The 27,650-nt window shown below is 39.5% G+C and overlaps 2 protein-coding genes and 1 pseudogene across 4 annotated transcripts; 1 reads left to right on the forward strand and 2 right to left on the reverse strand.

The window, feature by feature from the left end:
• Window positions 1–2,500: 2,500 nt before the first annotated feature.
• Window positions 2,501–3,616, reverse strand: LOC117268119 (methionine-R-sulfoxide reductase B1-A-like; annotated as a pseudogene). The gene is made up of 4 exons (XR_013488058.1): window positions 3,460–3,616; window positions 3,238–3,380; window positions 3,045–3,159; window positions 2,501–2,955 (listed from the first exon to the last, which is right to left on the reverse strand). The product of XR_013488058.1 is annotated as a methionine-R-sulfoxide reductase B1-A-like (transcript).
• A 1,567-nt stretch (window positions 3,617–5,183) lies between these two features.
• LOC117268120 (methionine-R-sulfoxide reductase B1-A-like) lies at window positions 5,184–9,757 on the reverse strand. Its single transcript, XM_033644311.2, has 4 exons — window positions 9,606–9,757; window positions 6,872–7,014; window positions 6,647–6,761; window positions 5,184–5,822 (listed from the first exon to the last, which is right to left on the reverse strand). The coding sequence occupies exons 1-4, from the start codon at window positions 9,658–9,660 to the stop codon at window positions 5,803–5,805; spliced, it is 333 nt and encodes a 110-aa protein (XP_033500202.1). The 5' UTR covers window positions 9,661–9,757; the 3' UTR covers window positions 5,184–5,802.
• A 2,711-nt stretch (window positions 9,758–12,468) lies between these two features.
• On the forward strand, window positions 12,469–27,305 carry LOC117268098 (uncharacterized). 2 transcript variants are annotated; one of them, XM_033644275.2, is made up of 4 exons: window positions 12,469–12,761; window positions 17,356–18,117; window positions 19,971–20,863; window positions 25,894–26,011. In XM_033644275.2, the coding sequence occupies exons 1-3, from the start codon at window positions 12,590–12,592 to the stop codon at window positions 20,753–20,755; spliced, it is 1,719 nt and encodes a 572-aa protein (XP_033500166.1). In that variant the 5' UTR covers window positions 12,469–12,589; the 3' UTR covers window positions 20,756–20,863; window positions 25,894–26,011. The 2 variants fall into 2 exon arrangements, with proteins under 2 accessions (XP_033500166.1, XP_033500187.1); XM_033644296.2 differs by lacking the exons at window positions 12,469–12,761; window positions 17,356–18,117; window positions 19,971–20,863 and adding an exon at window positions 23,538–23,833 and having other exon boundaries at window positions 25,894–27,305.
• The last annotated feature ends 345 nt before the right edge of the window (window positions 27,306–27,650 follow it).

A 27,650-nucleotide genomic window follows, 5' to 3' on the forward strand; every position in this document is an offset into this window, starting at 1 on the left:
AGTCGCAAGGAAGGTATTACCTCATCATCACTTTGGGCGAAATACAGAAATTTTAAAACAATACTTTTGCACCAGCTGCTCCCTCTGAAGTGAATTCAAGAGTTTTGATCTCACAGACAAAATCATCATCACGTCAAATGCGCAAAACAGTCTTTGCTTTAAATGCCGTGCCACTGCACATCATTACCATCTAGCAATGTTTGCACTTCCTTTCTTAATCCTTTGCCTGACACTGCAGCTTTCATCTCCCCCTCTGATCTTCCAGCCTTTGAAATGAGCAGCTCCACACCTGCTCCGTCCCAGACATTTAAACAACACAAGAGCTGTTGAACGCACCCCCACATCCTCATTTTTGTTTATAATTCCACCGCTCCACGAGCCAAGAGGCAGGTTTACTGAGTTGTCTGGAAAACTTTGTGGAGGGGAAAAACACTCTGGGGTCTGGACTGATGTCTGAGTTTTACTCAGTAAAGTTATCCAGACAACTTCAGGATCGGCTTCCTGAGACAGACCTGCAGTGATGGGGGAGATGGCAAGTGGGAACATCAGTAGTGTGCAGTGGAGACATGCTGTAGAGATATTTACTGTATCTGAATGTGTGGATTTCACCAAGAATGTCAACACAATTCCATGAATGAAGAAGATTTTTGTGATACAGTGAAAGCATTCTTACTTGTGAAACTTTTTTGCAGGCAGCATTTAAGAATCCTCTACACTAAAGTAAATTCAATTTACTGGTTCTTGACTTAGTTATGTCAAGGGCCCCTAAATTAATACACAGTAGGTCATGGGCATCAATTTGATAAGATTTCACTTCAGGGATGCTTGTCGATCTTGAAGAAGGCCCAAAGGCTGAAACATAATCAAGATAAAAGAAATGCATATGGAGCCAGAGTGTGCACACTTGTTATCTACAGTCACTTCTCCGCCTCTGCCTAAAACACTTTTGGGTGTTAGAAATGATTAAGATTAGAATTCTATATTAGTCGACTGCAGATGAGGAGATAACTGTGGAGGAGGTGAAACCTATGATCGGAACAGTCACTGTTATGACCAAGGGCATAAAATTTTGAGTAGCATCTCCTGTATTCTAGTGACTTTTTATGCAACAATTTTCACCATTTGTGCATCAATTTATGGTGGAAACCAAAGGTGTAAATAAAGGCAGTGTAGGTGCACTGGTGCCTGTGCTTGAAGAGGAACTGCCATTTTCTAAATGTGCCTCCGAAAAGGCAAACTCAACTCTGTCATGGTTTTCTTTCCTTTTTTTGTGAAGCTGTCAGTAGCAATCTGTAACAAAATGATAAGCTTATTCTACATAAACTATAAAATCTATAAATTAAGTATAAAAACAACTCAATTAAATGAATACCTTTATATGTTCTTTGGTATTTTTGTCATATTCAGATACCCAGTGATGACAGGCAGGGTAATATGTATGTTGCAAGTCTGCAAACTGAGCGAGCAGTCGTACCATTCAAACATAAAACTCAATAAGTAGTTGCTCCATCTTTAAAAGACTTCACACAACTGCGCTCAGACAATGGGGGGGCATCATGGTCAACCAACAGAGGCGACTGTGCAGTCTCTTGATCCAACACTATGAAATCTTGTTATATCTTAATGTTGTAGTGTTGTCCTGCTGTTGTTATTGCTGAAGCCGTTGTGTCATGAATATGTTCCCTTTTTTGTGTTTTTATACAATAGTGTCTTTTAGCAGAGAAATTATTCTCTGTTTCCTGCCCAGGGATGACAGATGAAAACTAGCATAAAGCTAACTCTGGTGCAGCTAAGTAGCTGTGCACTGTGTCTGTTAAATAAATGAATAAATAAATAAAGAAATCCAACACATTGTTGGTAAAATATGCCTAATGATGTGTGTGCTTGTGAGTGGGCGCTTCATCAGTAGTAACTAGCGTGCACTGGGGGCCATCATAGCTATCTCATGGCACTGATGGAAATGTTATCATACTTCCTGCTTCAACTGTGCGGAGTTACTTTATCTCCTTTCCGTGTTATGGCAGATAACATCCATTGCTTTTGAGGTGACACACTGCCACTACCTACTTCTCTGGAGACACTGTTAGATTTATGACTTGCATTGTAGCAGCTTGTTAAAAATAAAAGTACTATTACTACTTTAATGTTTTTATTAGGGGGTACAAATGCACGTTCTCAGCACTGAGGGAGACGTGCCCCCTTCATCACTCGCAAAATCCACACCTATGCTGATGACTCTTAGATTGGGCTCATTCCTATAGTGAATCCAATTTTTCTGGGGAACCTCTGGAACTCCCTCAAGGACCCCTGATTAAGAACCACTGATTTCATTAAGGGACAATACTGCAAGTAAATCAAACACATCTGTAAAAAGGCACTTAGTTGTACTATAGCTGTGTTGTCGCCTTAAGGGATCAGAAGTTTTGCTCTGAATACATGGAGCTGTCATGGTGGGATATAATTCTCTACTGACTCGAGAGAGAGAAAACTACATCCACAGTAACACTTAAGTGCAGTTCATTCAGGAATTTTTAAGGATACATAGCACCATCAAGTGACGGGAGCATGCAATTACACTTTCAAAGTGTCTATGAAGTAGTGTGATCAACATGTTTTCATAAACCCAGTGTGGTGCATTGAAGTAAGAGTTTAACTCGTAACTTGAACTCCTTGCCAGATAGTGTTGTTAAATATTACAGTATATCTGGACAGCTGAACAGCAGAACTTAATGTGATTGAACTTGGATCCTAGTTGCTGTTGTGTGTGTGTGTATCTGTACTCTTGGTTTAAATCAAGTAGTTCTGTTCTTGCTGCCTGGTGAAGCCAACATCCATCAGCACTCCAGAGCTCCATCAGGCTTTGCCCCGGAGCACTTCATCCACTGTCCACACCTTCAGCAGCAGGAAACAGTCTTCTCTTCTTTCACAGCTCACCTTTCTGTCCATCAACCTTTTCTGTGCAGAGAGACGAAGCCGAATCAAACAGTGAGTTCAAGGTGCATGATAAGGGTGCGCTGTAGTGTATGTGTGAAACATGGACTCACCTTTAGGGATGAACATCAGTGAGCTGCTGAATATTCAGAAGCGTGATAGCCCCTCTCTTGGTCCGTCATACAGAAACTCATGGCCTAATCCGTTGCCACACTTCCCACAACAAACCTGGGATATTTAAACTATTATTTTTAAACTTAATGGATCACAAGAGTAATAACAGGCATAGTGTTGAAGTGAATCTACCTTGAGGGGTCCCCATGCTTCAGGGTGTTTGGAGACACTGTCCTCATGGATTGTCTGTGAGAAGGCTGGCCATGGAGAAGAGTGCTCAAACTTTGATGTGCTGGAAAATAACTCGTGCCCACATTCTGAACACACATACATACCTGAGAGGAAAAATGTGTCAGTGAAAGGACAGCTTAAGAACCATTGACTCTTGGGACTTTCTGCATCTTTGATACTCACCGGGTTGGAAGTGATTTTTATATTCTTCGCCACCAGAGAAAGAGCAGTATGACATTTCATCCATTTCAAATGTCTCTGTGTTTTAAAACCAAACGTGATTTCTCTGTGGTTTGAAGCATATGTTTACAAACAGTCACCGGCTTGAGCTGGAGCAATCCTGCACAACAAGATCAAGTGACAGCAGCTCTGTCCCTCTTGTGTAAGGTCTGACCTTGTTCCCATTACTGCCACTTGATGGCAGTGTTGACATCACTGGGCAGTAGATGTAGACTGTTCAGTCAACCAAAAATGTGTTATAAACTTGTAAGAAACATTGTGTTAGATGTAGGGGGATTTTGTAAAATCCAGCAATTAGGATTGCAGATTTCAACCAGCTGAAACATCTCCTGAGTAGGATTCCTTCAGTGGTTTGTGTTCAGGAGGTTTTCAGGGGGAACCAAATTATCCACAGAGGCTGCAGATAACTTGTGCACATTGTGCTCACTTGTTCTTTCTGATAGCTTCTTCTTATTTCTGATCTAGACATTCAGGAAGTTTTTACCAGGGGAGGAATCATCCACAGAGGTCTCCTCATCTCCAAAACAAACAGGCCAGGTTATTTAAACTGTTAAAAACACTGAATAAAGCAGTTTCACGTTACAAGTCAGTGTTTCTCCAACACTGTTGGGCACATCAGAGATGGGCCGCTAACCTAGCACCTGCTAATCTGTGCTCATCTTTTTTCTCTGATAATTTAGGATTCAAATATTCAGGAGCTTTTTACCAAGAGCTAAGTTATCCGCAGACGTCTCTTCCTCTTCAAAACAAATGGAGCTGGTGATTTAAACCAGTAAAAACACTGAATAAAGCAGATAACATAAAAAAAAAAAAACAACTTCCTAATGCTCTCGTCACAGAGGGGCTTCTAACTACCATGGCCAACACGAAAACATGAATGGAGAGCCAGTGTTTGGTTTGTCTGATCTGCGCAACTTTACCAGTGGACGAGGACCTGCTCCTGGTGTGGATATAAACGGCTTACTCTAAGGTAACAAACACACAATGATTCAAATCTTCAGGTGATTTTCGACAAAAGAAAACACATATTATATTTCATTTCTGCCAATATATCCCCCTAAATCCTGCACACTTGAGCTTTAAAAATAACATCACATCATTAATTGCTAAATATAATAAGTGTATATATTTTAAAAGAGCATATTACATTCTCATCTCTAAAGAGAGAACGGTACTTCCTCTAAATTCTGACACCAGACTTTTTAGGGCCACAAGGCTCAACCGGAGAACCAGTTCAGTCCAGAACAAGTAACTCATCTGCCTTAGTTGTTTCAGTACCGACTTAGTTGTATTCCATGTGTCCATAAATAGAGTGAAACTATTCAATAATAATAATTATGGCAACTAATATTTGAGAGAATGATTTGGAGCCCCAAAGGCTTGATTGAACATGTTGAGGAACTCTTGTTCCGTGGTTTGTCAACCTATTACATCACAGTATGGTTTCTGAGTGCCCTCAGTGCAACACTTTTCTCAATGTCTGATGTGATTTGTGGCATTCATAGTATGGTTTTGTTGTTTGGTTAACTGTTTTGTAATTTAGTATTTACGTGTATTTATGTGAAATTGTTGACGTCTTGGAAGCAAGACAAATTTCAGATTTTCTTTCTGATGATAAAGTGAAATTAAATCAATCAGTCAAACCAAACAAGAATACAGACATCAGCTTATATTCATAGCTTTTTCTCATTTTAATTTAAAATAGATTTCCTTCAGTTTGCATATCAGTCATTGGGATCATTTACATAAAGCTTCTGAATAGTGAAAACAGTATTATTACTGATTTCCTGCATGATACACCAACCAGCAGGTAGAGGCAGTTGTCGATGAATGAATTAAAAATATAAATCATGATCAATCTTCATGTGCTGTAGTCTTGGATTCATTGTCTTATGAGCTATTTCTTTCTAACAGACTTGTACGCTTGTTTGTTTACTCTGACAGTTTGGGGGAAACAGGTAAAACTGAAGGTAAACAAACATGATTTCTCTCATTAAGAAATAACTTACAGAATTGAGGAGCCTATTGTACCCATGAGACGATCTCAGTCATTAATAAATATGCAGCTGGTGAGACGCTGTGTAATCAGTGAGGCTATCCTGAGATGGTGATGATTGCATAATAAAAAGGTGCTGAGACCAGTCCTCTGTTCTTGCCGTTCAGTGTGGCCATCTTTCATCAGAGCCCTGGCGCTCCCAGTTGGGCTTTATCCCAGAACACGTCATCCGCTGTCCACACCTTCAGCAGAGCAGAGAGACTCCTCCAAGTCCCCTCAATCAGCTCACTTTACTGCCCATCAACCTTATCTGTGGAGAGGGGACAGAACTGTCACAGGTTGTACAGCCAACGCATCTGACCTCTACTTTGTCTTGATTAGGCCGACACTTAACTGTTTACAGCAATTGTAATTATCTGTCCCCTACAAACTGTTCTGTCTGTGAGCACTGTGGGGACACTTACATTTAGTCCACCTTGCCTATTAAAGAAATACATTGGACCCATGCAAACATCTCTAATTGGTTGCAGATTTATTTAATTAGGGGCACAAAAAAAATCTAAGTTTAGAGTGTGTCTGTTCCTTTCAATATTTGTTAAATAATTAGTGTACTTGAAATCTGTGTGCTCAATGGAAATGAGGAAAGATATTAAGACTGATACTGGCTTTTTTAAGCCGATACCAACATCATAAAACACATCAATGTGAGCCAATAGTCGCTTTTATACAAAAATACATAATATAATCAAACATTTTTAACAAGCATCGTTTAAATTTGTTTTTTTTGTGAAGAGTTGTGACATAGATATGTGCTGAATGTGACATTTTACTGTTAAAAGACAAACTTGTCTGTGCTGGTGGATAAATTTAATGTATACTGGAGACATATTTTTGGCATTTCTATACTGCAATTTCTTGTTGTTGTCAGTGGACAAGCATACTGCTACTTTTACTTGCATCTGCATGAGCTAATATCGGTTGCTGTATCGGCCCAGCTGATTTATCGGTCAAGCTCTACACGGCATCAGCTGTAAAACTGGTATTTCTGCATTCAAAGTGCCAGCATATCACAAAGTCAGTGTACCAGGGCAGAAACAGCAGCTGCAACCTGGTGTGATAAATTAACTGTTGTACCTTTAGGGACGAACTTCAGTGAGCTGCTGAATATTCAGAAGCGAGACAGGCCTTTGGCTGGCCCATCATTCACAAACTCATGGCCGAGTCCATTTCCACATTTCCCACATCGTACCTGGAACAAGACACCAGACATCTGAATCAGGATTGTGTGCATTTCGATATAGTCAGCAGTTATGCGTTAATCACTACTACTCGCTACCATTAGCCACTGTACCACTGTACCTTGTATGCCCCAGGTCTCTCCTTATGTTTAGATACACTATTCTCATGGATGGTCTCTGTGAAGGCCGGCCAGGGGGACGAGTGTTCGTACTTGGAGCGGCTGGTGAACAGCTGGTGATCACACTTGGAGCACACGTAAATCCCTGAGGAGTAAAGGATAGAAGATGAGTGTTGGTTTACAACATGAGGAGGGAACTTGTTTTGGATGAGCCTGGCACAGACTTGACATCAAGGTATCAATGATAACAACTGTGGCAAATAGCATAAATATGGGGAAACTGGAGTGGTCTAGTTTTACTAATGAAGACGTTAAGAAATATACTTCACATGCAGACACTTTGCTGGGAAATACTGAACTGACTAAAGATGCTATAAGATGTGGTAATGTGAAGTGTAGTAACCCACAACACAGTATTGATTTATGTGGGGTTTTTTTTAGTCTATTGTGAAGTCGCTTCATATCACCAGTCAGCCTTTTTATGAACCTGAGTCTCAGAGATATAATATCAAGCCTGGCTGGAATGAGTATGTGTCAGAGCTCCGAGCCGAAGCTAGAGCAGCATTTAAAGCATGGGTAGAGACAGACAGGGGCCCTTTGTTTGAACAGAGGAAACATGCAAATGCAAATGAACAAGGAAGAAGAATTCTATGAGATCTGACTCATTGGCTAAAAGGTTGCAAAATAATAGTTATGATGACTTCTGGAGAGAGATTGGAGCTACAAATAACTGCAAAATGTCCTTACAGGCATACATTGATGGAGCCAGTGGTTCAGATTAAATCTCCCAGATGTGGCAGCAACATTATTATGAACTGTTTAAACATATTAAGAAGAATACTTTTGATGTCGGTATTATTGATTATGATTAATATGTCGTTTTAATATAGAGATAAAGAGGTTCACTCTGCTGTTGTGGTTTTAGGTGGCAATAAAGCATGTGGTGCTGATAAGATAACTGTTGAACATCTAAAATATGCTGCCAAAAAACTTTGCCTTTGCTTGCTATCGGTTTTGCTGGATTTAAGTTCATGGAACTCTGCCTGACTTCTTCCCATCATGTGTTTTATTAATGCCTGTTATTAAGGACAAAGCTGGCAAAATAAATAGCATGGGCAATTAAAGGCCTATAGCAAGAAGCGCTTGAGAGAATTCTCCTGAACACGTTGGAAACAACATCACTACCACTGACAAACAGTATGGTTTCAAATGTAAACATGGCAGTGATGTGCACTTTTGCTTTAAAGGAAATTTTAGATAAATATAATCATCAGAACTCAACAGTGTTTTTGTGCTTCACAGATGCCTCTAAGCTTTCAATTGCATTAATCATCAGTCTATGCAGGTTAGATGGTGGGGCTCTGTATCTGAACCATTTCATGTCAGTAACAGAGTTCGAAAGGGCAGCATTTTGTCTCCTTTTCTTTTATAATGTGTACATGGAGGACTTGTCCCAGCAGTTGAATGCATGTGATACAGGTGTATGGTCAGCGATAGTTTAATAAATCATCTTATGTATGCAGGTTATTTGGTAATCTCCTGCCCACATAGTGCTGGCCAACAACAGCTGTTGAAGATTTGCTCTGACTATGGCTGCAGACAATTATAGCGCCAATAAAAGCAACTTTATGATTGTTTGAAGTACAGTAGACAGAAAATTAATATTTTCTTATATTGCTCTTACAGTGTGTAATGAGATGAAATATCTCGGCCACTATACTGTCAATGATTTATTTGATGATACAGATATCCACAGACAGTGTTGTTAATTGTACATGCAAGCTAATATGCTTGCTCGCAAATTCAGCATGTGTTCAGTGGATGTGAGGACAGCTCTGTTTAGAGCATTTTGTACCCTGCTGTATACTGCCCACATGTGGCTCTCCTACAGGAAGAGCAACATGCAAAGACTTAATATGGCCTAAAATGATGGAATGGGACTGCTTCTTAGACTTATGAAAAGTTTGTAAATGTCGGTGTTCCTACCTGCCCTACTTTAATATCAAATCTCATATATCGATATATGTGCAGCTTCTCTGTTTAGCTGAGCTCAGTCAGGCTTTCATCGAGACTGTGGGGCCACTGGCTCTCCAGCTTGTTTGTGGGTGCGGTTAATTCAATTTTATCTTTTTTATATGAACTTGCATAATGTAGTGTTGGATATTTCCTGGCTTTTCTTATATATTATGTTTCTTATATTGCATTTTGGTACATCGATACCAAAATGCAATATCTTTGTGTCCTTAATAAGTCATTAATAATATTATTATTATCATCATACCACCTAATGGTTATTTGTTGGTATCCTTTTATCTGTAACGGTAGAAATAATTTTTTATTGATTGTGTTGCATTTATAGTTGTTTAAATGTGTATTTTTCAGAGGAAGTCCAACTTCTCACTTACTGGAAACAACCACTTTTGGAACATAGTTATTGTGTAACCTGAGCAGGGTTACAAAACTTGACAAGCCACCAATATATTTACTTATTATTATATTAACTACGTTAACTAACTTAGGTCAAACTCTCCATGACGTTTTTATTGGTAGTTACGGCCTGCATGGACAGGAGTGGATGATTTAGCTCGAGCCAAACGATTTTTAAGTTATTTTGGGTCACAATGACTAGTTAGCTAACAGCGGCTAGCTGGTTATCTTTAACTACACGTTAACAACACGGCATAAGTTAAGCCGACATTTTGAATGAAGTACAAGAAGTTAAAGTAATGACGGTACCTGTTTCGAAATGGTCTTTATAGACCTCTCCACCGAAGAAACTGCAATACGACATCCCTGTATTCTCCACGCAGCGTGTTTATCCGGCTTCTTCACGGAGCAGTTTAAACTTCTCTGGACCAGCAGGTAGCAGCAGCGTTCCGCTGGTAACAATACAGAATCCGGTTTATGTCCGGCCTTCAAAATAAAAGCAGAGAGCTTCAAAGTATTAATTGTGTGCCACATAATCATGAACTGGTAAGATAACATATACACTTAATGAAAACACTTTTCACTCATACAGATAATGTATGTCCATGATTGATAGCAGCACAGGATGTGTAGTATTTTAACTATAACAACATAGAAATATACAAATATTATTGTGCTTTAACTTAGACCTGTTGTCCTTGTACATGGAGACTTTTTTTGTGCCATAAGTATTAAGTCCGAAGTCGACTGATGTCAAGCCAGGAAAAAATAAATAATTAAAAAAAGATCAGTATAATAATAATTTTATTTATAAAGCACTTTTCAAGCCATGCACAAAGTGCTTTCCAAAATATAACAAACAAGCAAGCAACACAAAAACAAGCAAACACAAAAGACAATAAAACAATAAAAACCATGAAACATAATATGTGATTAACTGTAGGCCATAGTGTAGAAGTGAGTTTTGAGAAGGCTTTTGAAAGTTGTGATAGAATCTGTTGATCTTATACAGAGGGGAAGACTGTTCCATAAGCGAGGGGCCATCACAGAGAAAGCACAGTCACCCTTTGTTTTTAATCTTGAGTGAGGAACCATTAATAAATTTTGCTCCTCTGAGTTCAACGGTCTGGGTGGTGAGTACCGCATTAGAAGTTCTTTTATATATTCTGGGGCCAGACCATGAATTGCCTTATGGGTGATTAATAGAATTTTGAACTGAATTCTAAAACTAACGGGCAGCCAGTGCAAAGATGCTAAGATTGGTGTGATATGACATGACCTTCTTGATTTGGTTAATAATCTAGCTGCTGAATTCTGAATAAGCTGTAGTTGTGAAAATGAATGAGAATTTAAGCAGGTAAAGAGTGAGTTACAATAGTCCAGGTTTGATGATGTAAAAGCGTGAATAACTTTTTCTGTGTCGTTGTAACTGAGCATGCGTCTGATCTTTGAAATATTTCTTAACTGATAGAAGCAAACTTGAGTTGTCTTTCTGATGTGGTGTTCAAAGGATAAGTTACTGTCGAAAGTTATACCAAGGTTCTTTGCAACTGGTTTAGAGATAATGACATGAAAAGTTTCTGGTGTTGCATCAGTATGTTGCTATGAGTGAGACCACAAAACCCTAATCCATTGGCTGCCATGTCTGCCATGTCAATCCTGACTGAAAAGTGGACATGGTACAAAACCTGATCACATTGTATGTTTGAAACTTGTTTATTTATGATTAATATTGTTTGTAGTTTGATATGGCATAAGAATTTGACCAGTTATAACAAAAGGCACAAGCTAAGACACTGTTAATTAAGAGTACTTGTCATTGGGACTTTATTATCATATTATTGCGGCATTTCACACAGGCCATTCAGATGTGACGGACTGTTCCTACAGACAAAAAAGACATTCCTAGCTTGCAGAATGGAGCAAGGAAAATTCAGTAGTTTTTTGCACAGCCATGTTCAGGCATTGAAAGGAACAGTGTTATACTTTATGACACACTTATGACTATTAAAAATAAACCCATCACCCCCCTATGAAGACATCTTTTTATTTAAAAAAAAAACAACTATTTACTGTTCAAAGACAATGCTTAGTTTTTATACTTATCAGGTCCTTTTCATCCAAAATAACTTGAAGAAATTAAAAATGCAAACCAAACAAAAGCTGGGGTCTCAGGAGGATAAATTAGCAAATTAGCTGTCGTGTTGTAAGTGTTGGGTGATGGGAACAGAAACAACAACAGCGTTATATTATTTTATATTGTATTGTTAAGACAGCTGTCTTGTTTTACAGTGTTTGATCAAATTAATTGATAAATTCTGCATTATTAAAAATGCTATTATGAATTAAATAATTGCAGTCATTTAGACAACTATTTAACTTGAAGTAAATATAATAATATAGTGATCATTAAGTTGCCAATTCATTGCCTAAATCCATTTATTCTATTTACATTTGTGTCTTCATCCCAGAATTCATGTTAGCCAACATGCTGATAATATTGGCACATCATTGATATCAGCAAATATCGGCTTTAAAATGGACTATATGAATGGGCCAACATGCTTTTTCTTATTTTGGACAATGAATGAATATTATATACTTTGAAAGGCATAGTATTTCATGTCTTCATCTGCTGGTGGGCCATCACGATAAGAGTATGCATGCATAATATGAAGTTAATTCCACTACAGAAGAGACTTAATGATCACTAAAATTAGGTGGGGGGAAAAGTGGATATATCAATATCGGTACCTACCAAAAAAGTTGTTATATGTTGGCATATTGGATATTGGCAAAAAATCCAATATCGTGCATCTCTTGCATATAGCACAGGCTAGTGAAGGTGTTTTATGCTTAGATATGCTTATTCACAGTATCTTTTGTTCATCCAATAATAATCAGTGTTCTCTTGCATGCCCAGATCCAAAGCTTCAACTAAAAAAGCTTTTAGTTTGAGTCCAGTTTCTAATTATTTAGTTTATTTTTACAGTCTATGGGTTTAGTGTAACTTTATTTGTGCTATTTTATGTCTTATATTTATCCTTTAGTGCCCATGTTGTGATTGATGTGGCTCGGTTGCCGTACAGTACATCCTCCATATCTATTTAAAATTGACGCTTTTATTTTGAGCGACTCAAACAGGAAGTCACTTTGTGTCGGCGCCGGGAAGCTACACCGGCTAACGTATCAAAAGCTACAGCTTCGCCGTCGAGCTAGGCAAGCTGAATGTAGCTTCCCACTATCCACCTGATGATCGTTAATATTTTTGTGCCGTAGCTCTCCTCGGAGACATGGACGCCACAGTGTTTGAGCTAAGGTTGTTCATTCATCAGCGGCTGCACTCAGCGGCAGAGGAGATCCTCGGAGAGGTGGAGAAAGCTATAACGTTAGCTTTGAAGGAACCTCAAGTTAGTCGGTCCCAAGAGGAGGCTGGAAGTCTGCGACACCAGCGAGAGAAAACAGGTTTGGGACTTTGTTTAAATGTGCTGTGTAGTGGTGTTTTGAGTTCATATTGCCTGACAAATCTCTGTATTTAGCTAGAGTGTGGTGGCGGAACAAATTTCTACAAAGCTAAGGATGTTGCGCCTCACTTATCCACAGCAAAGGCTCTGTCAGAAAGACCTTTTTCCCTCCTCTATGTTGAACATCAAATTTGCAATAAAAAGGCAGGTTAAACTGATAATATTTAAACCCTTATGTGTCTGAGTAGTAAAAAAATATCAGAAATAAAAGTACTACATATAAGAAATGAGAAAATAGTACATATTTTGTAACTAATAAGCTTAAACTATAAAGTATTATGAATGTCAAGGTTAGAAGATTCAAGTCATACAAATTTGTAAATATTTCACCTCTTAGCAATTTTATAAGCAAGTTTTAATCTCATATTTCAGGGACTTACACCTGAAACGTGTGGAGATAGATTTGTCTCAATATTGTGTGAACAGATTGACAATCCATGTGTTAATGTGTAAGCTCTAACTGTAAGACACCTTCCACTATACAAAAAAAAATTGTGAATCAAAACGTCTCTGCAAACAGATCCAGAAATACACAAATAAATTCCACAAATTAGTTTTTAATTTTGAAATTCAATTCTCTGATGGCATTTTATGCATAATTATTCGTTTTTTGTTTGTTTGTTTTATTTTTTATTGTTTTTGTAAATTTTTTGTGTATGTGCAGATCTTTTTTGTATTTGCAAAATATTTCTGAGACTTCACAAATATTTTTAAAATTTGTGGAAGTTGTTTCATATGTCTAGATTACACATTTACACACAGATTGTGTTTCTATATTTGCAAAATTAGTTTTTGAGTTGACAAATCTTTTTCTGTAAGACAACAGCAGATGAAGCGCTCATGTGGGTTGCAGTATCATGGTATCCAGGAAGGTGCTCTTTGGTCAGGAAGTGCAGTACATCTTGAAAAAACAAACTCCAAGGCAACTCTTCTCTGGTGCAAAGGTTAAAAGGCCTTTATTAAATGGCTAGTTCATGATGAACATTAAAATCACCGACATGTTTCGGCCATGCTCACTGGCCTTCATCAGGGCATGATTGGCTCCACCCATGTCTGAGTAGGGCCTCATTTAGGCCACCTGTGAACCCTGCAGCTTTATGCCCTGATCATGAACTAGCCATTTAATAAAGGCCTTTTAACTTTTGCAACAGAGAAGAGTTGCCTTGGATTTTGTTTTTTCAAAATCTTTTTCTGTATTTGCGGAACTTGTTTTATTTATACAGAAGAAAGGTCTCAGGTTTTTTTTTTTTTAATTAAGCCAGAGTTACAGTCTGTTTACCCACTGGCAATAAAACACTATTAATGCACGTAAAAAGTCACATACAGTATCTTTAATTTTTAATCTAGTACACAGTATGCAGTACATCCTGATTGAGTAGAAACATTTGAATATTGCGCAGCTTCGGAGTAGTATGAATTTAATTAGGGTTCTAACCCCGAAGGGGTAGAACCCTTCTAAGATTGTACCGGTTTATTATTATTATTATTATTATTATTATTATTATTATTATTAGGGTTCTAACCCCTCAGGTCCATGCCTTGATTTACCAGCGATAACCCAATTTTTAAAAGCTTCTCTGGCTTGCTGGTGGAGTTCATCCACATACTCATTCCAGCCTGGCCTGAAGCTGTACTTCTTTGCTTTTCTCTGAATGAGTGGTTTACTAGCCTCATTCAGACCCTGCACAATTCTGTCATATAGTACACATAGCTCTTCTTTGTGATTTGGCATACCACAGTTGAAATTATCACACATTATAGCATCATATGGAATTTCAATGTTACCTATGGTCTTCTCAGTCAAGTCATGATAATGTAGCAGGTCGTTCTCTGAGAGTTTAGCCCACTCAATTTTCCCACCATGATTAACCTGATTATCATCCGTGGTCATTGTAGGTAGGTTTTCTACATTGAGCATAATGGAGACAGGCATGTGGTCCGTTGTTGCAAACCCATACAAAATCTCAACTTTATCCACACATTCATGGGCATCAGCTGTGCTTACACAATGATCTAGCCAGGATGTTGTATTCCAAGCCTCACTGACATATGTATAGCTATCTGTTGGCAAATGGATCTTACTTGTTAACAAGAGCTTATTATCATGACAAAATTCAACTAGGTATCGGCCAAACACAGACTTCCTATCAGAGATATCTGCATTCAAATCACACATTACATAAATACGGGTACATTCATTTTCCTCAATAAAAGAGCCAATAAAAGCAAGCTTTTGAAGATATTCGTCCTCGTTACTGGAACATTCATAAGGTGTGTAAACATTCAAAATGATAAGAACATTACCATTATAAGAAACTTTTATTGCAACACACCAGTCTACTCTCAATCTAATCACACTGATCAGAGGGTCATATTTTTTATGCCACATAATGGCCACACCTCCAGGTATTCTGCCTTGAACCAACCCCAAGCTCAAATCTGTGGTTGACTCCCCCACCCCATGGAAGTTACTATGAACAGAGTTAAGCTTGTCCAGGTCCTGTTTAGCAAGAAAAGTTTCTTGTAGACAAAGAATGTCAGTTTCCTCAAGGAGTTTGTCAACAACAAGTCGCCGTGCCTTATCCGCTGCATTGTGTCCTAGACGCAGGCCGCGTGTGTTATATGAGACAATTCTCATGAGAAGTAGACAAATCTTGTGCATGTCACCCAAGTAAGCAGCGATGGACGAAATGATTACTGCATGTCATTTACCCAAGCTTTCTCTTTACATCATGTTTCTCTCCACTCTCCTTTCTGCTTACATGTATAACTCCTTGTATGTTCACACAGTTGATCCTGGGTTCCAACTCCAATGTAGTTACTCAGTCTTGTTAATCATTAATGATATGGTGCAGATTTTAAGTTTAATACTATTATGGCCAGGACAGTCTGACAGACTGACAAACAGACATTGCAGGTCTCTCTCACTCTGTGAGTTTTGCTAATAATTGATGACTTCCCATCCTACAACATAAGTGAAACAAACATGATGTCAGGACATTTTTTACCCTTGAAGAGGGCGGCACATGTAGGCCTATTTTAGATTTAGTAAAATGCCACAGATTAGCCTATGTTTTTGGAACTTCACCTGGTTGAACAATAAACATAAAACATTACATAACATTTTTATACACTAGTGGTTGTTCAGGTGGGGTTAAGAAAGATAAACACAAAAAGCAATGTTGTAGGAATTGAGCAGAGAGAAAACAATGACATAGAGTACTGGGCCTATCCTATTTGTACCTAGCTAATGCATCTGGGTCTCGTTTCAATTTGGTTTTTCCGTAATTTGGTTTTGAAAGAGAAAACGGGAAAACGGAAGCACTTCCGTTATTTCGTTTTGTGTCTCAAAACAGAATAACGGGAAAACGGCCGTATTTCCGTAAATCCGTTTTATTTTGAAAACAAAATATCAAACTATCAAAAGGTACACGGACCCTCACTACCACATAATACCACTTCATGCAAATGAAGCTATTATGTCATGTTTGAATAAAAAAGCCTGCATGTGCACATGTTGCTATAGTTATGTGACTTTTGAGGTCACGTGAATATATTTAGAATGGTTTGATAATTTGCCACTTAGACCATGGGGAGGAGACCAGCTGAGTAAACTGATCTGTGGATGAGAAACTTGCAACTGAAGAAGTTACCCCCACCCCCCGGCCTAGACACTGGGGAAGGTAGGGAATCTTGAGGTCACCGGATGAGGGAACTTCTCGGTTGAAGATCCAGATTAAGACAGTCTGTATCTTGATGGAGGTGGTGCAGGGGTGGAGGTGGGCTGGGAGTTTTGCTGAAATGACAGCTGGATGACAGCAGAGAGAGAAATTTGACAGCTAATGACGGATTGGTAGAGAATAGGGAGAGGCTGGCAGACTGTGACTTGTTGAAATATGTGAAGAAGGGTGGAGCAAGAGGATAGTGGGAAAACAGAGAAGTGGCTTTGAGGTATACTTACGTAAAGAGATGGTCTTCCTGTCTGAACTTTCACTTACCTTCATTTAGGTAAAATCATAATAGTACACTCACATCTGTGTCTTTAGCCTTACAGAATATTTTACAGCCTCTCCCATACACATCCATTATTATCTCCAGATTTCTCCCAAAATTATCATGATCATGGAACTGTGATTGCTTAAACATTAAAATACCTATTGAAACTTTGAAATACGCATCAATAGGTAAAATTTCAATTTATGTTTTGATGTTCAAATGGAGTCTCTATGTGAAAGTATACCACAAATGTTATTAGCATGTAGGCTAGCTGAAAACCCGATTTCAAGAAATGTGTGACTTGGAAAGAGTATGTATTGTTTGGAGCTTTCAGGGACAGAGTGGGGAACGTCTTGCACTACGGCAGATGAGGGTCACGGTGGGTGGTGAGGGTCACGGTGGCTGGTTTGGGGGCGGAACAGGTTAGAACCCGCAGATTGCCGCTTGCGGCTATATTTAATATGTGTTTTTCTTTTTGAACTTGGAAAGGAAACTTTTCAGGCTGTTGTGTAACTCTTGATCCTGTCTTTCTTTTGCAGCTGCAGAGCTGTCACTGACCAGCAGCACAGTGGAACATGGAGATGAAGGTGATGCCCCACTGCTACAGGAGAACCAAAGACCCTCAGCACCAGAAGAGTCTAACTTGAGTCTTCGTGCTGATGTCACAGGATCCCCTAAAACCAGCGCAGATGTGGACAATACTAACTTGAGCTACTGTTTGTTTCAGACAGACTTTAGGATATGTGAGATAAAAGAAGAGCAGGAGCAACTTGAAGTTGACAGTCAAACACAGGAGATGGTTTTTCCTTCCCCTGAAATTGTGAAAAGCGAGCAAGTTCAGCTAGAGATACAAGTATCAAATGAGCTGCAGCCATTCTCCTCAGACATCTCTCCAGCTCAGAGTGAGAACAATGACCCTGATGAGGATTTGGTGAAGAGCAAAGGACAACAGACCAGAACAATGAAAAGGAAAAGAAAGAAATATCAAGGACAAAGTGGCAGGGTCACAAAGAGGAAAAAAGCAGCACTGCCTCCTAACACACATTCTGCTGAAAGTGAAAAGCAACAGACTTTTTGCCATCTCTGTGGCAAGAGTTTTTATTATATTGGCTTTTTGATGAAGCACATAAAAAGCCATGAAGCCAAATTTGACTGCACCATTTGTAGGATGAAATGCCAGTCTGCAAAGCAGCTGGTAGCTCATTTGAAAAGCTGGCACAACCAAACATGTGTTTGTAGGTTTTGTGGCAAGATTTGTGCCAAATTCGGGTTTCTCCGGATCCATGAAAAGACACACAAAGGCAAGTTTGTGAACAGTGTCGACATCTTTTTGCATTTTGGAAAACAGATGGGGTACAATTCAGTCAGTTGTGGTCTTCTATTTTTTCTCATTTCCACTCTCTGAATGCATTGATATGCAAATTTTGCTTTTCTCGAGCCAACTGGTTCTTTCCTTCAGTTCCTCATCCTCCTTTGTCAGTGTCAACAATTTTTGCAGTCTGTCATCTCCACATTGAATGCCATTGAACTACATTTTTCGGTCTGGTTTATCAAAATGATCAAAGACTAGATGGTAGTCAGCAGGGTGGCATTAGATATGTGGTTGGACTGGTTGGCTTCTTTAACGTTTAGATGCCGTCTTACCCCTCACCCTCTGTTCTAAATCACATGCCAACATGCTAACATAGCCCTACTAACAGTGTGTTTCAATATCCATACTACTATTATATTATTTAGTATGCCAGAAAAAGATTTGGTATGCCCCAATTCAGAGTATGTCAAATGTATTGTGCCAAAAATACCAGGATGTCCGACTGCAGCCTGTTGCATTTTGCAGTATGCAAGCCGGCATGCTTTTCTGGCTGTTCTGATCCACAGTCCTCTGCACAGCGTTAGATTTGTTGCATTGACTGAGCCGCAAACAGATGACTGCTCTTTGACAGCTGATAGAAGCTGCAATGATGGATGACGCCACATTCATGTGAATAGTGAGCACTCAAATAAATAGTGACAATAGGAATAGAAATTGTTAAAGTAAACAAAATAATCATAAAGTCGAATTTTGCTTTGCATCTCCAAGGTAACATGAAGCAATAACATTAAGCAAGAGGGTCAAAGTTGAAAGCACAGTGTTAGGACAAAGTAGCATGTTCCAAACGAATGTATACTCCATGCAGCAGTACAGTGATAGCAAAAAGAAAGTTTGATGTAAAAGGATGTATATAGTGCGTTTTTGTGTATATGAGAAATGCCTGGACGTATACTTGACTAGCAAGAATTTCTGTATATGCGGCCAGAACTTAAGTCTCCCCCAAAATGAAATAAAAACACTTTTTATTCAACAGTAGCTCTACCGTCAGGATCTATACTGTCAGTAATTAAGTAAGTATTATGCAGTAATTATTGAGCGTGAAGTGCGCAGTATTAGCCTGAGTGTCAGACTGAAGCTCCCAAAACCTTCAGTCTGACATCGCCTCCATTGAAGGCGATTTACAAGGGGGAGGGAATTTGATTTTTCCCTAACCAATCAGTAGAGATCAATGACTCACCCAGAATCTGACGTCATTAGTATCCATGCCTCGGGGGTGCCGAAAACAAGCGAGCAGTTTAGCAGCTTCCTTAATTTGGTCCTCCATTAACGCGAGTAGTAGCGAAATAACTCGATAGCATCGTTAATGTGGTCTGTAGGATCTGTAGCCGTCGCCATTGTTGCTATCCTCACCAGTTACCCACCGGCGTACAGCTTGACATCAGCGTGGCGCTGATTGGCTAATCGCTAGACCCGCCCCCACCCCCGGCGTTCATTGGTCCGTCCATCATTTGGACAAGATAAATCACAAATTCATTGCAGTATGCCAGACCAGAGATGCAAGCCTACTCAGTTGAGTGGGCGGGGTCTATGGTCTGGAACCAGGCTAGCGCAGTATGTTAGTATGTGATTTCGTATAGAGCCCAGGTACTGAACAAACTCTGCAGCAGCAGCAGATGAAATATTTGAATATTGCACATGTTCAGAGTAGTGTGGGCAACACTTTTCATCAAACAGTCCATGCAAATTGTAGTTTTTCATATTGAGTGTATAGTTTAGAAAAATGACTCTTGAAATGGAAGCACTGCAGGCCGGTGGGTAACTTTGGCTTCTGTCTCTTTGCAGCTGAAGAGCTGTCACTGACCAGCAGCACAGTGGAACATGGAGATGAATGTGATGTCCCACAGCTGCAGGAGAACCCAGGACCCTCACCACCAGAGGAGCCTGACATCAGTCTGAGTGCTGAGGTCCTGGAATCCTCTCAAACAGGCGCAGATCTGGACAGTAGTAACCTGAACTACTTTTGGGTTCAGACGGACTTTAAGATGACTGACATAAAAGGAGGGCAGGAGGAACTTTGGGATGACGGTCAAACTCAGGAGATGGTTTTTCCTCCTCCTAACACTGTGGAATGTGAGCAAGATCAGCCAGAGACAGGAGCATGTGAATTGCAGCCACTTAGTTCAGACTGCTCTGCAGCTGAGAGCAAGAACAATGACAATGATGCGCAGTTGCTTAACAGCAAAGGAGATCAGACAATAAAACAGAAAGGGCAAAGTGTCAGCAAGAATGAGATGGACCAAGCAGCGTCACGGCATAACAAAAGTTCTGCTAAAAGTGTTAGGCCTTGCCATTTTTGTGGCAAGGGATTCCAGTACATCGGCCCTTTGATGAAGCACATAAGAACACACCAGCAGGAAAATGATTGCACTGCTTGTGGGAAAACATGTCCGTCTGCACTGGAACTCATTAATCATGTGAAAAGTGAACACAAAAACATACACATCTGTCACGTTTGTGGCAAGTGTTTTGACAGTCGCCGTTCTTGCGGGTTGCATGAAAGAATGCACTCAAACAAGCAAACAAGTGTCAAGAATGTGGCAAGACATTTCACTACAGAGGGCACCTGACTGTGCATGAGAGGACCCATACTGGGGAGAAACCATATGAATGTGATATATGTGGAATAGCATTCAGCCAGAGCCAGAACCTTAAGATTCATAAAAGAAGTCATTCAGGTGAGAGACCGTATCCTTGTGACCTGTGTGGCAAAAGGTTTTATAGTAGAGGCCAACTTGCAACACACAAGAAACACCATTAAGAAGAAGAAACGTAGCCATGTGATACTGGTGGTAAACGTTCTAGCCAAAGGCCACAGATAACTAGACAAAGGACCACTGTGAAAGATACACCTCAAAGTTAAACACAAAGGCTGTCAGTGGCCTGAGTTCCTATCAGTTGTCCTCTTCTATTGGCCCAGAACCTTGTTGCTAATTTTGTACTTTGTGTTCTATTTTTGGTTAAATAAATCCTTTTTTTTAAAAACCCATCAGTGACTCCTCATGACTGCCAGCTCCATCCCTAACATGGGCTTTTAGCTGTTTGAAATTCAGTCGTCTTGTTGAACTGCCTTTCAAATCGTACATGCTGTCTGTGACCACGCACACGTTGGATATAGAAGTATGAGGCGTATTTTAGTTGACGAAATGCAAAGACATTTAACTTTACAGTATTCATTTAAAGTAGCCTATTAATTTAAAGACAGACTAAAGAATGGATAAAGTGCAGGCCAGTGGAAATGTTTTGACCATAAACTGTCTAAAAAAATGGATATGGCTACCATGACATCATTCATTGGATTGTGGACTCCTGTTCTGAAGCCACAAGTTCAGCATTTCAGCTGTCACCATCCTGGTTTTATGGAGCCAGTAGTGATCATATTTGGACGAGAGGCTGGAGCTGTGAAGGTGCGAGGGGTGAATCTTTAAGCTTTGAGAAAAAGTAAATGAGTGAATTACATACAAAATGAACATACATATTAAAACCATTTTTTGTACCAGGCTGATGTTTATTTCTGCCGTAAAGTTGGGTGGGCAACATGAGTGTCTCTAGGGATTTACTCACTTCTTGAGCCAGTCTCAAGTGGCCATTCACAGAACTGCAGTTTTTGGCTCTTGGTGTTGGCTTCATTTTCAGCTACGGAGGTTGAGTCTTGTTTTTTGTTTGTTTGTTTCAGTTAAGATACGATGTCTTCTGGGCCCAATTTCAGAAAGCAGGTATAGCAAACTCTGTGCCTAATCGTGATCTCTGTGTTGACTGAGCCTGAGCTGGGTTCCAGAGCAGCGGATCAGAATCGGCTCAATCAACCCTGAGTATGTTCAGCCTGATGGAAGCGCCGTCATGGTGAGCGCCAAAAGCCATCATCAGTGGAGTGCAGATGACTTGATTTTCAATGGCAGGAAGCAGAGTTAAATGCAGAGCCATATATTTTATCCTAACTGAATTGGAGCTTTTAATGACTGCGTATGTGGACTTAGAACATGTCAGCTGCAGCCAAACAGCTTGAGGTGGGATGGGAAAAGACTGCAGAGCTTGTTAATAGGTGATGTGCAGTGACATTATGTATGATGTGCAGTGACATTATGTAATGGGATGCATTAATGTGTGTTAACAGTGTTCATGTATTTGAATATAATTTGCAACATCTTCTTATTCAGCTGTAATCTGATTGAGCCCAAACACACTGGGCAGCAACTCAAAATCAAACGCAAAAATATTGCACAGACTGGTAAGAAATTTTGCTTATCCTTGATTCATTCTTGCAATATTAGGCTGAGGTTAATTGAATTGCTGAATTGCTGTCGTCTTTATTCTCAGATGGAGCTACAATGGGGATGTGAGTCCCATAACTAAGTTTTTTAATCTTTAAATATATGAAAAGTATTCATGAATCATTGCATCATGTGTCCATGTAGATTAATTTCTTGGGACTAATTTCTTCTTAACACTGACAAACCTGCAATTTTCTGGAATTCCTCTTTGATAATCTGTTCTGATTTATGCCCAGGGAAAACCACAAAAATAGGCAAAAGTCTTTTCAGAGCCAGAGTCACTTTTCTTACGGCCCGACAAATCGTTGCCTCATTGATGTGTTCAGTGTCTCTGATGTTATAAAGAAAACTGCTGCTGCCAAAGAATCGAAGGGCAATGCATAACATTTGCTTGAATGATAATGCAAATCCATGATGTGTATTATTTGATATATCTGGGAGGAGAAGATTGTTAAGATAAATGAAATGGTATCCTTCATATAGACACTCTTCTGGGAACGATAAGACATCCAAACTGGGTCTGATCACCATCTCCTCACACAACAGCCTCTGAATAATTTGTGCCTCAACATCCATGCATTTATTCACAAAAGCACACGCTGTGTCTCTCCTTCCTGCTATACACTCAGCAGGGGATCAGCCTCAGGCTTTGATGAAGCAAACCTGGAGTATGTTGCCATAGTAACTGACTCAGGGTTACGCTGAACTGGCTTTGTGAAACTGAAAACTCAGCGTTTCCCTCATCTCAGGCTTAATATACTCAGAGTTTTCACTAATTCCGCTTTCTGAAATAGAGCCCTGCTCATCCAATAGTGATTAGTGTTCTCTTGCACATTCAGATCCAGAGTTATAATTTAAAAAATGTTAAACTTGTGCTACCAATTGTAAGCAAATTACTATATTGTTGTTAATATACAGTTTTTATAACTATACTATAGTCCTACTTTTTGTTGACTTAAGTTTCTGATTATTTAGGGTGAATTTCGATGGTGTCTTTGCTATTTTATTTCCTATATACATCCTTCAGTGCCTTTGGGTTGTTGTGATTGATGCGGTCGGCTTTTACTCTGAAAGATTCAAACCGGAAGTCACAATGCAGCTGCTAGCGGAAGTGGTCTGATGGCTTTGAGCGTGAATGAATCTCGCTGCTATCAAGCTACTATTGTTGATACTTTTGTTCCATCACCGGAGACATGGACACCAAAATGATAAAGCTGAGGTTGTTTATTCATCAGCGGCTGTACTCAGCGGCAGAAGAGATCCTCGGAGAGGTGGAGAAAACTATAACGTTAGCTTTGTGCCAACCTGAAGTTAGTCGGTCTGAAGAGGAGGCTGGAAGTCTGCGACACCAGCGTGACATCCAGCGAAAGAAAGCAGGTGTGGGCCTCAGGTTAAATGTCGTATAGATGCGTTTTGATCTCACGGTACCATATCAATCTGTATGTTTATCTAGTTGTGTAATAGTAATGGTAGGAATTTGGTCCATAGCTGATGGTGAAGTTTGCTGCCTGGGTACAGACCTGGGAATCAATCCGCCCCTCCCACCTTTGTCTCCTGTCAGGAAACAGTGTTGACGAATGGTCCTCCATCCTTTGCATCTCTCACTGTTGTGAAAGCATGTTTGAGATTTAGATAAAGCCTTAATGCTACAGGCTGTGAAACCTTTGTTCTGTTTGGGGTGTTTCAGTGTGGTTTTCAAAACTAGATAGGATTTCGTTTATTGATGATTGATGGGTTGATTGTTTTCTCATTAATCAATTAGTTGTTAGGTTCATGAAATGTCAGATAATGGTGAAAAACTTCAGTTTTTTCCCCAAAGCCGAGGATGATGTCCTCAGGTGTCTTGTTTTGTCCACAACCCAATGGTATTCAGTTTACTGTCACAGAGGAGTAAAGAAACAATTAACAGGGTTCCCTCATGTTTTTACTGACAAAATATCATTTTTTAAAGATTCTTTTTTGGGCTTTTTAGCCTTTATTTGTTAGGACAGTGTAAAGAGTGAGGGGAGGTGGGAAGGCATGCCATGTAGGGATCGACCGATATGTTTTTTCCAGAGCTGATGCCGATACCGATTATTATGAAACAGAGATACCGATAGCCGATATTTACAACCGATATATGTCTGCTGTAAAAATCATAGTTGACACAGAATTAAAAAAAAAAAAAATAAACACTGACAAAGAAACACCAGAGGCAGGATAAAAACTCAGAATAAAGAACTACATTTTAGATCTTTCAATAAATAGGATAATAAATCAGTTAAAAATAAAGAAATAAGTAACAAGGTTGAAGAATATGCCAGCTAAATAAAAACAGATTAATAAAAATAAATAAATAAATAAAGTACTCAATAATCATAAATACAAAATTTAAAAAATAAAATGAAAAACAGTTAAAAAATACATAAAATAAAAATAAAATAAAGAAGAGCTCAATTAAAAGCCAGGCTTAAAAGGTAGGTTTTGAGTTTGCTTTTAAGAGCCTAGAGTGGTACGTGCAGGCAGTGAGAAGCATGCCAGGGGCAAAATAGGGCAGCTAAGGAAAACAAAACTGTATATCGGCATATCGGTGGGAAAAAAATCACAGATACTGATAACCCTAAAAATTCATAATATTGGCAGGCCGATTATCCGTCGACCCCTCATGCCATGCAGCAGAGAGCCTTATATTGAAATTGAACTTGCAGTCACTGTGGCAAGAACACAGCCTATGCATATTGGGCTCCTGTTCTACCAGTTGAGCTACTCAGCGCTACCAAAATATGAAAACCTGTCCATGACTATTCAAGGACCCATGGTAGTTTTATTTCCTTGCCCGATGTTATCAGTCTCAATTTATATTTAAGCATACTTTCAGCTAGCAGGCATACATTAAGGAAGAGACAAAGAAAATGAAGAAACATATGCTATGGCAAACAAATCTGTGTCACCCATCGGCATGGAGCTATGTGATGTCGTCAGCTGCAGACAATGATTGTACTGTTGTGTTACAGTACACGCAGGTTCATCCGTGGGAGATTACTGTAACAGTTCTGTCACACAAAACAAAATTCCAAAACTTTCAATGATTTTTATTGATTCCATGAGACCTGAAAAAATGTTTTCCATGACCATGAGAACCCTATATAATATATTCACATTTAAGAAGCTGGAATCAGAAATTTGCCTTTTTTGTTTCTTAAAAAACTACCCACATTATTTGGCAGTTGATATAATAGTTGACAACTTCTCAATTAATCAGTGCAGCACAACAGCAAGACCACACTGATCCAGGTCCAGATATTTTTTTAAAAACCTGCTATACCTAGACTTGTCAAGTCTGGACTAGATCATACCAAAGATTCTTTAATACGTTCCAGATGTGGTAAACCTCTATTCCTAAAATGACTTCGTTGAGTTGAGAACATTACATGCTGTTGCTCTTCTCTGTTTTGCAGCTGCAGAGCCCTCACTGACCGGCAGCACAGTGGAACATAGAGCCAAATGTGATGTCCCACCCTCAGCACAAGAAGAGCTTAACTTCTGTGTGAGTGCTGAGGTCTCGAGACCCTCTTACACCAGCGCAGATCTGGACAATAATACCTACCTGATGTCGGAGATAAAAGGAGAGCCGGAGGAACTTGGGAATTACAGTCGAACTCAAAAGATGTTTTTTCCTTCTCCTGAAATTGTGAAAAGTGAGCAAGTTCAGCCAGAGATCCCAGTTTCATATGAACTGCAGCCACTTTCTTCAGACTGCTCTGCAGCTCAGAGTGAGAACAATGACAGCGATGAGGAGTTGATGAAGAGCAAAAGAGAACAAACCAAAACAGTGAAAAGGAAAGGAAGGATATTGCATGGACGGGGTGTCAGCGTTAACAAGACAGACCCAGCGTCACTGCCCCGTGACAAAAGCTCTGCCAAAAGTGAAAAGCAACGCAGTTATTGCCATATTTGTGGCAAGGGATTCCAGTACATCGGCTCTTTGATGAAGCACATGAACACACATGAGAGGAAAATCAATTGCACCGTCTGTGGGAAAACATACCACTCAACAAAGCAGCTGATAGCTCACGTGAAAAGTCATCACAGCAAAACAAGTTTTTGTGACATTTGCGGCAAGACTTTTGCCAATGTCCACTGTCTCAGGGTGCACGACAAAATGCACAAAGGCATAAAAGAGTTTGCATGTGAAGAATGTGGCAAGACATTTTCCCAAAAAGGGCACCTGATTGTGCACGTGAGGACTCACTCTGGGGAGAAACCATATAAATGTGATACATGTGGGAAAGCGTTTAGTCAGAGCCAGAGCCTAACAATTCATAAAAGAATTCATTCAGGGGAGAAACCGTATGGTTGTGACCTTTGTGGCAAACAATTTATTACTCGCAGTCACCTCAAGGTACACATGAGATTCCACACAGGAGAAAAACCATATCCATGTGATGTTTGCGATAAACAGTTTAGCCATAGGGCAGTGATGTCTATACATAGGACCACACATACAAAAGGGAAGCCATATGGCTGGTCTGGAGGTCCACCTGAAAACTAATGAAAAGGCAGCTGCTAAGTGAAAACTGTTTTCAAATTATTGTGCTTTTTGTTTCGGTTAATGACTGAAACAAATATGTAAGTATTAATTGTTAACTGTTTAGTTTCATATGTAGTTAAGTTTTTAGTGGTTGTCTTTGCTACCTGTCTTCAGTTTGTAGGTCAGGTTTTGTCTTTGTTAAGTCTGTTTATGTTACTGTCTCACTTCCTGAGTTAAGTTTTGTTCACATGAACTTATTCATGGACCCAGAACTGTGTTAACTGGGTTTAATTCTGTGCCATTTTTGGTTAAATAAACCCCCATTTTTTTTAAAACCCACCTGTGTCTCCTCATGTTTTCTAGCTTGGTCCCTCACATGGAGCTTTAACTGTTTGAAATTAACAGTGTTAAGTCTTTAAAATTGCTTTTTAGAACTGTACATGAGTTATATACTATTACAGTGGTTTCAGAAACTATTCAGAACCGCTTTGAGATGATTTGAGCTTTGTGACATGGTGCATTATCCTGCTGGAAGTAGCCATCAGAAGGTGGGTACACTGTGGTCATAAAGGGATGGACACGGTCAGCAACAATACTCAGGTAGGCTGTGGTGTTTAAACCATGCTCAGTTGGTACTAAGGGGCCCAAAGTGTGCCAAGAAAATATCCCCCACACCATTACACC

The sequence above is a fragment of the Epinephelus lanceolatus genome, chromosome 18 (assembly GCF_041903045.1).
Source record: "Epinephelus lanceolatus isolate andai-2023 chromosome 18, ASM4190304v1, whole genome shotgun sequence".
Lineage (NCBI taxonomy): Eukaryota > Metazoa > Chordata > Actinopteri > Perciformes > Serranidae > Epinephelus > Epinephelus lanceolatus.

Bases quoted from the DNA above. Each gene is read 5' to 3' on its own strand.
- LOC117268098 (XM_033644275.2), top strand. From the start codon at position 12,590: ATGGACGCCACAGTGTTTGAGCTAAGGTTGTTCATTCATCAGCGGCTG. The intron at 12,762-17,355 runs GTTTGGGACTTT...TTTCTTTTGCAG, and splicing joins ACACCAGCGAGAGAAAACAG to CTGCAGAGCTGTCACTGACC. The intron at 18,118-19,970 runs GCAAGTTTGTGA...GTCTCTTTGCAG, and splicing joins CCATGAAAAGACACACAAAG to CTGAAGAGCTGTCACTGACC.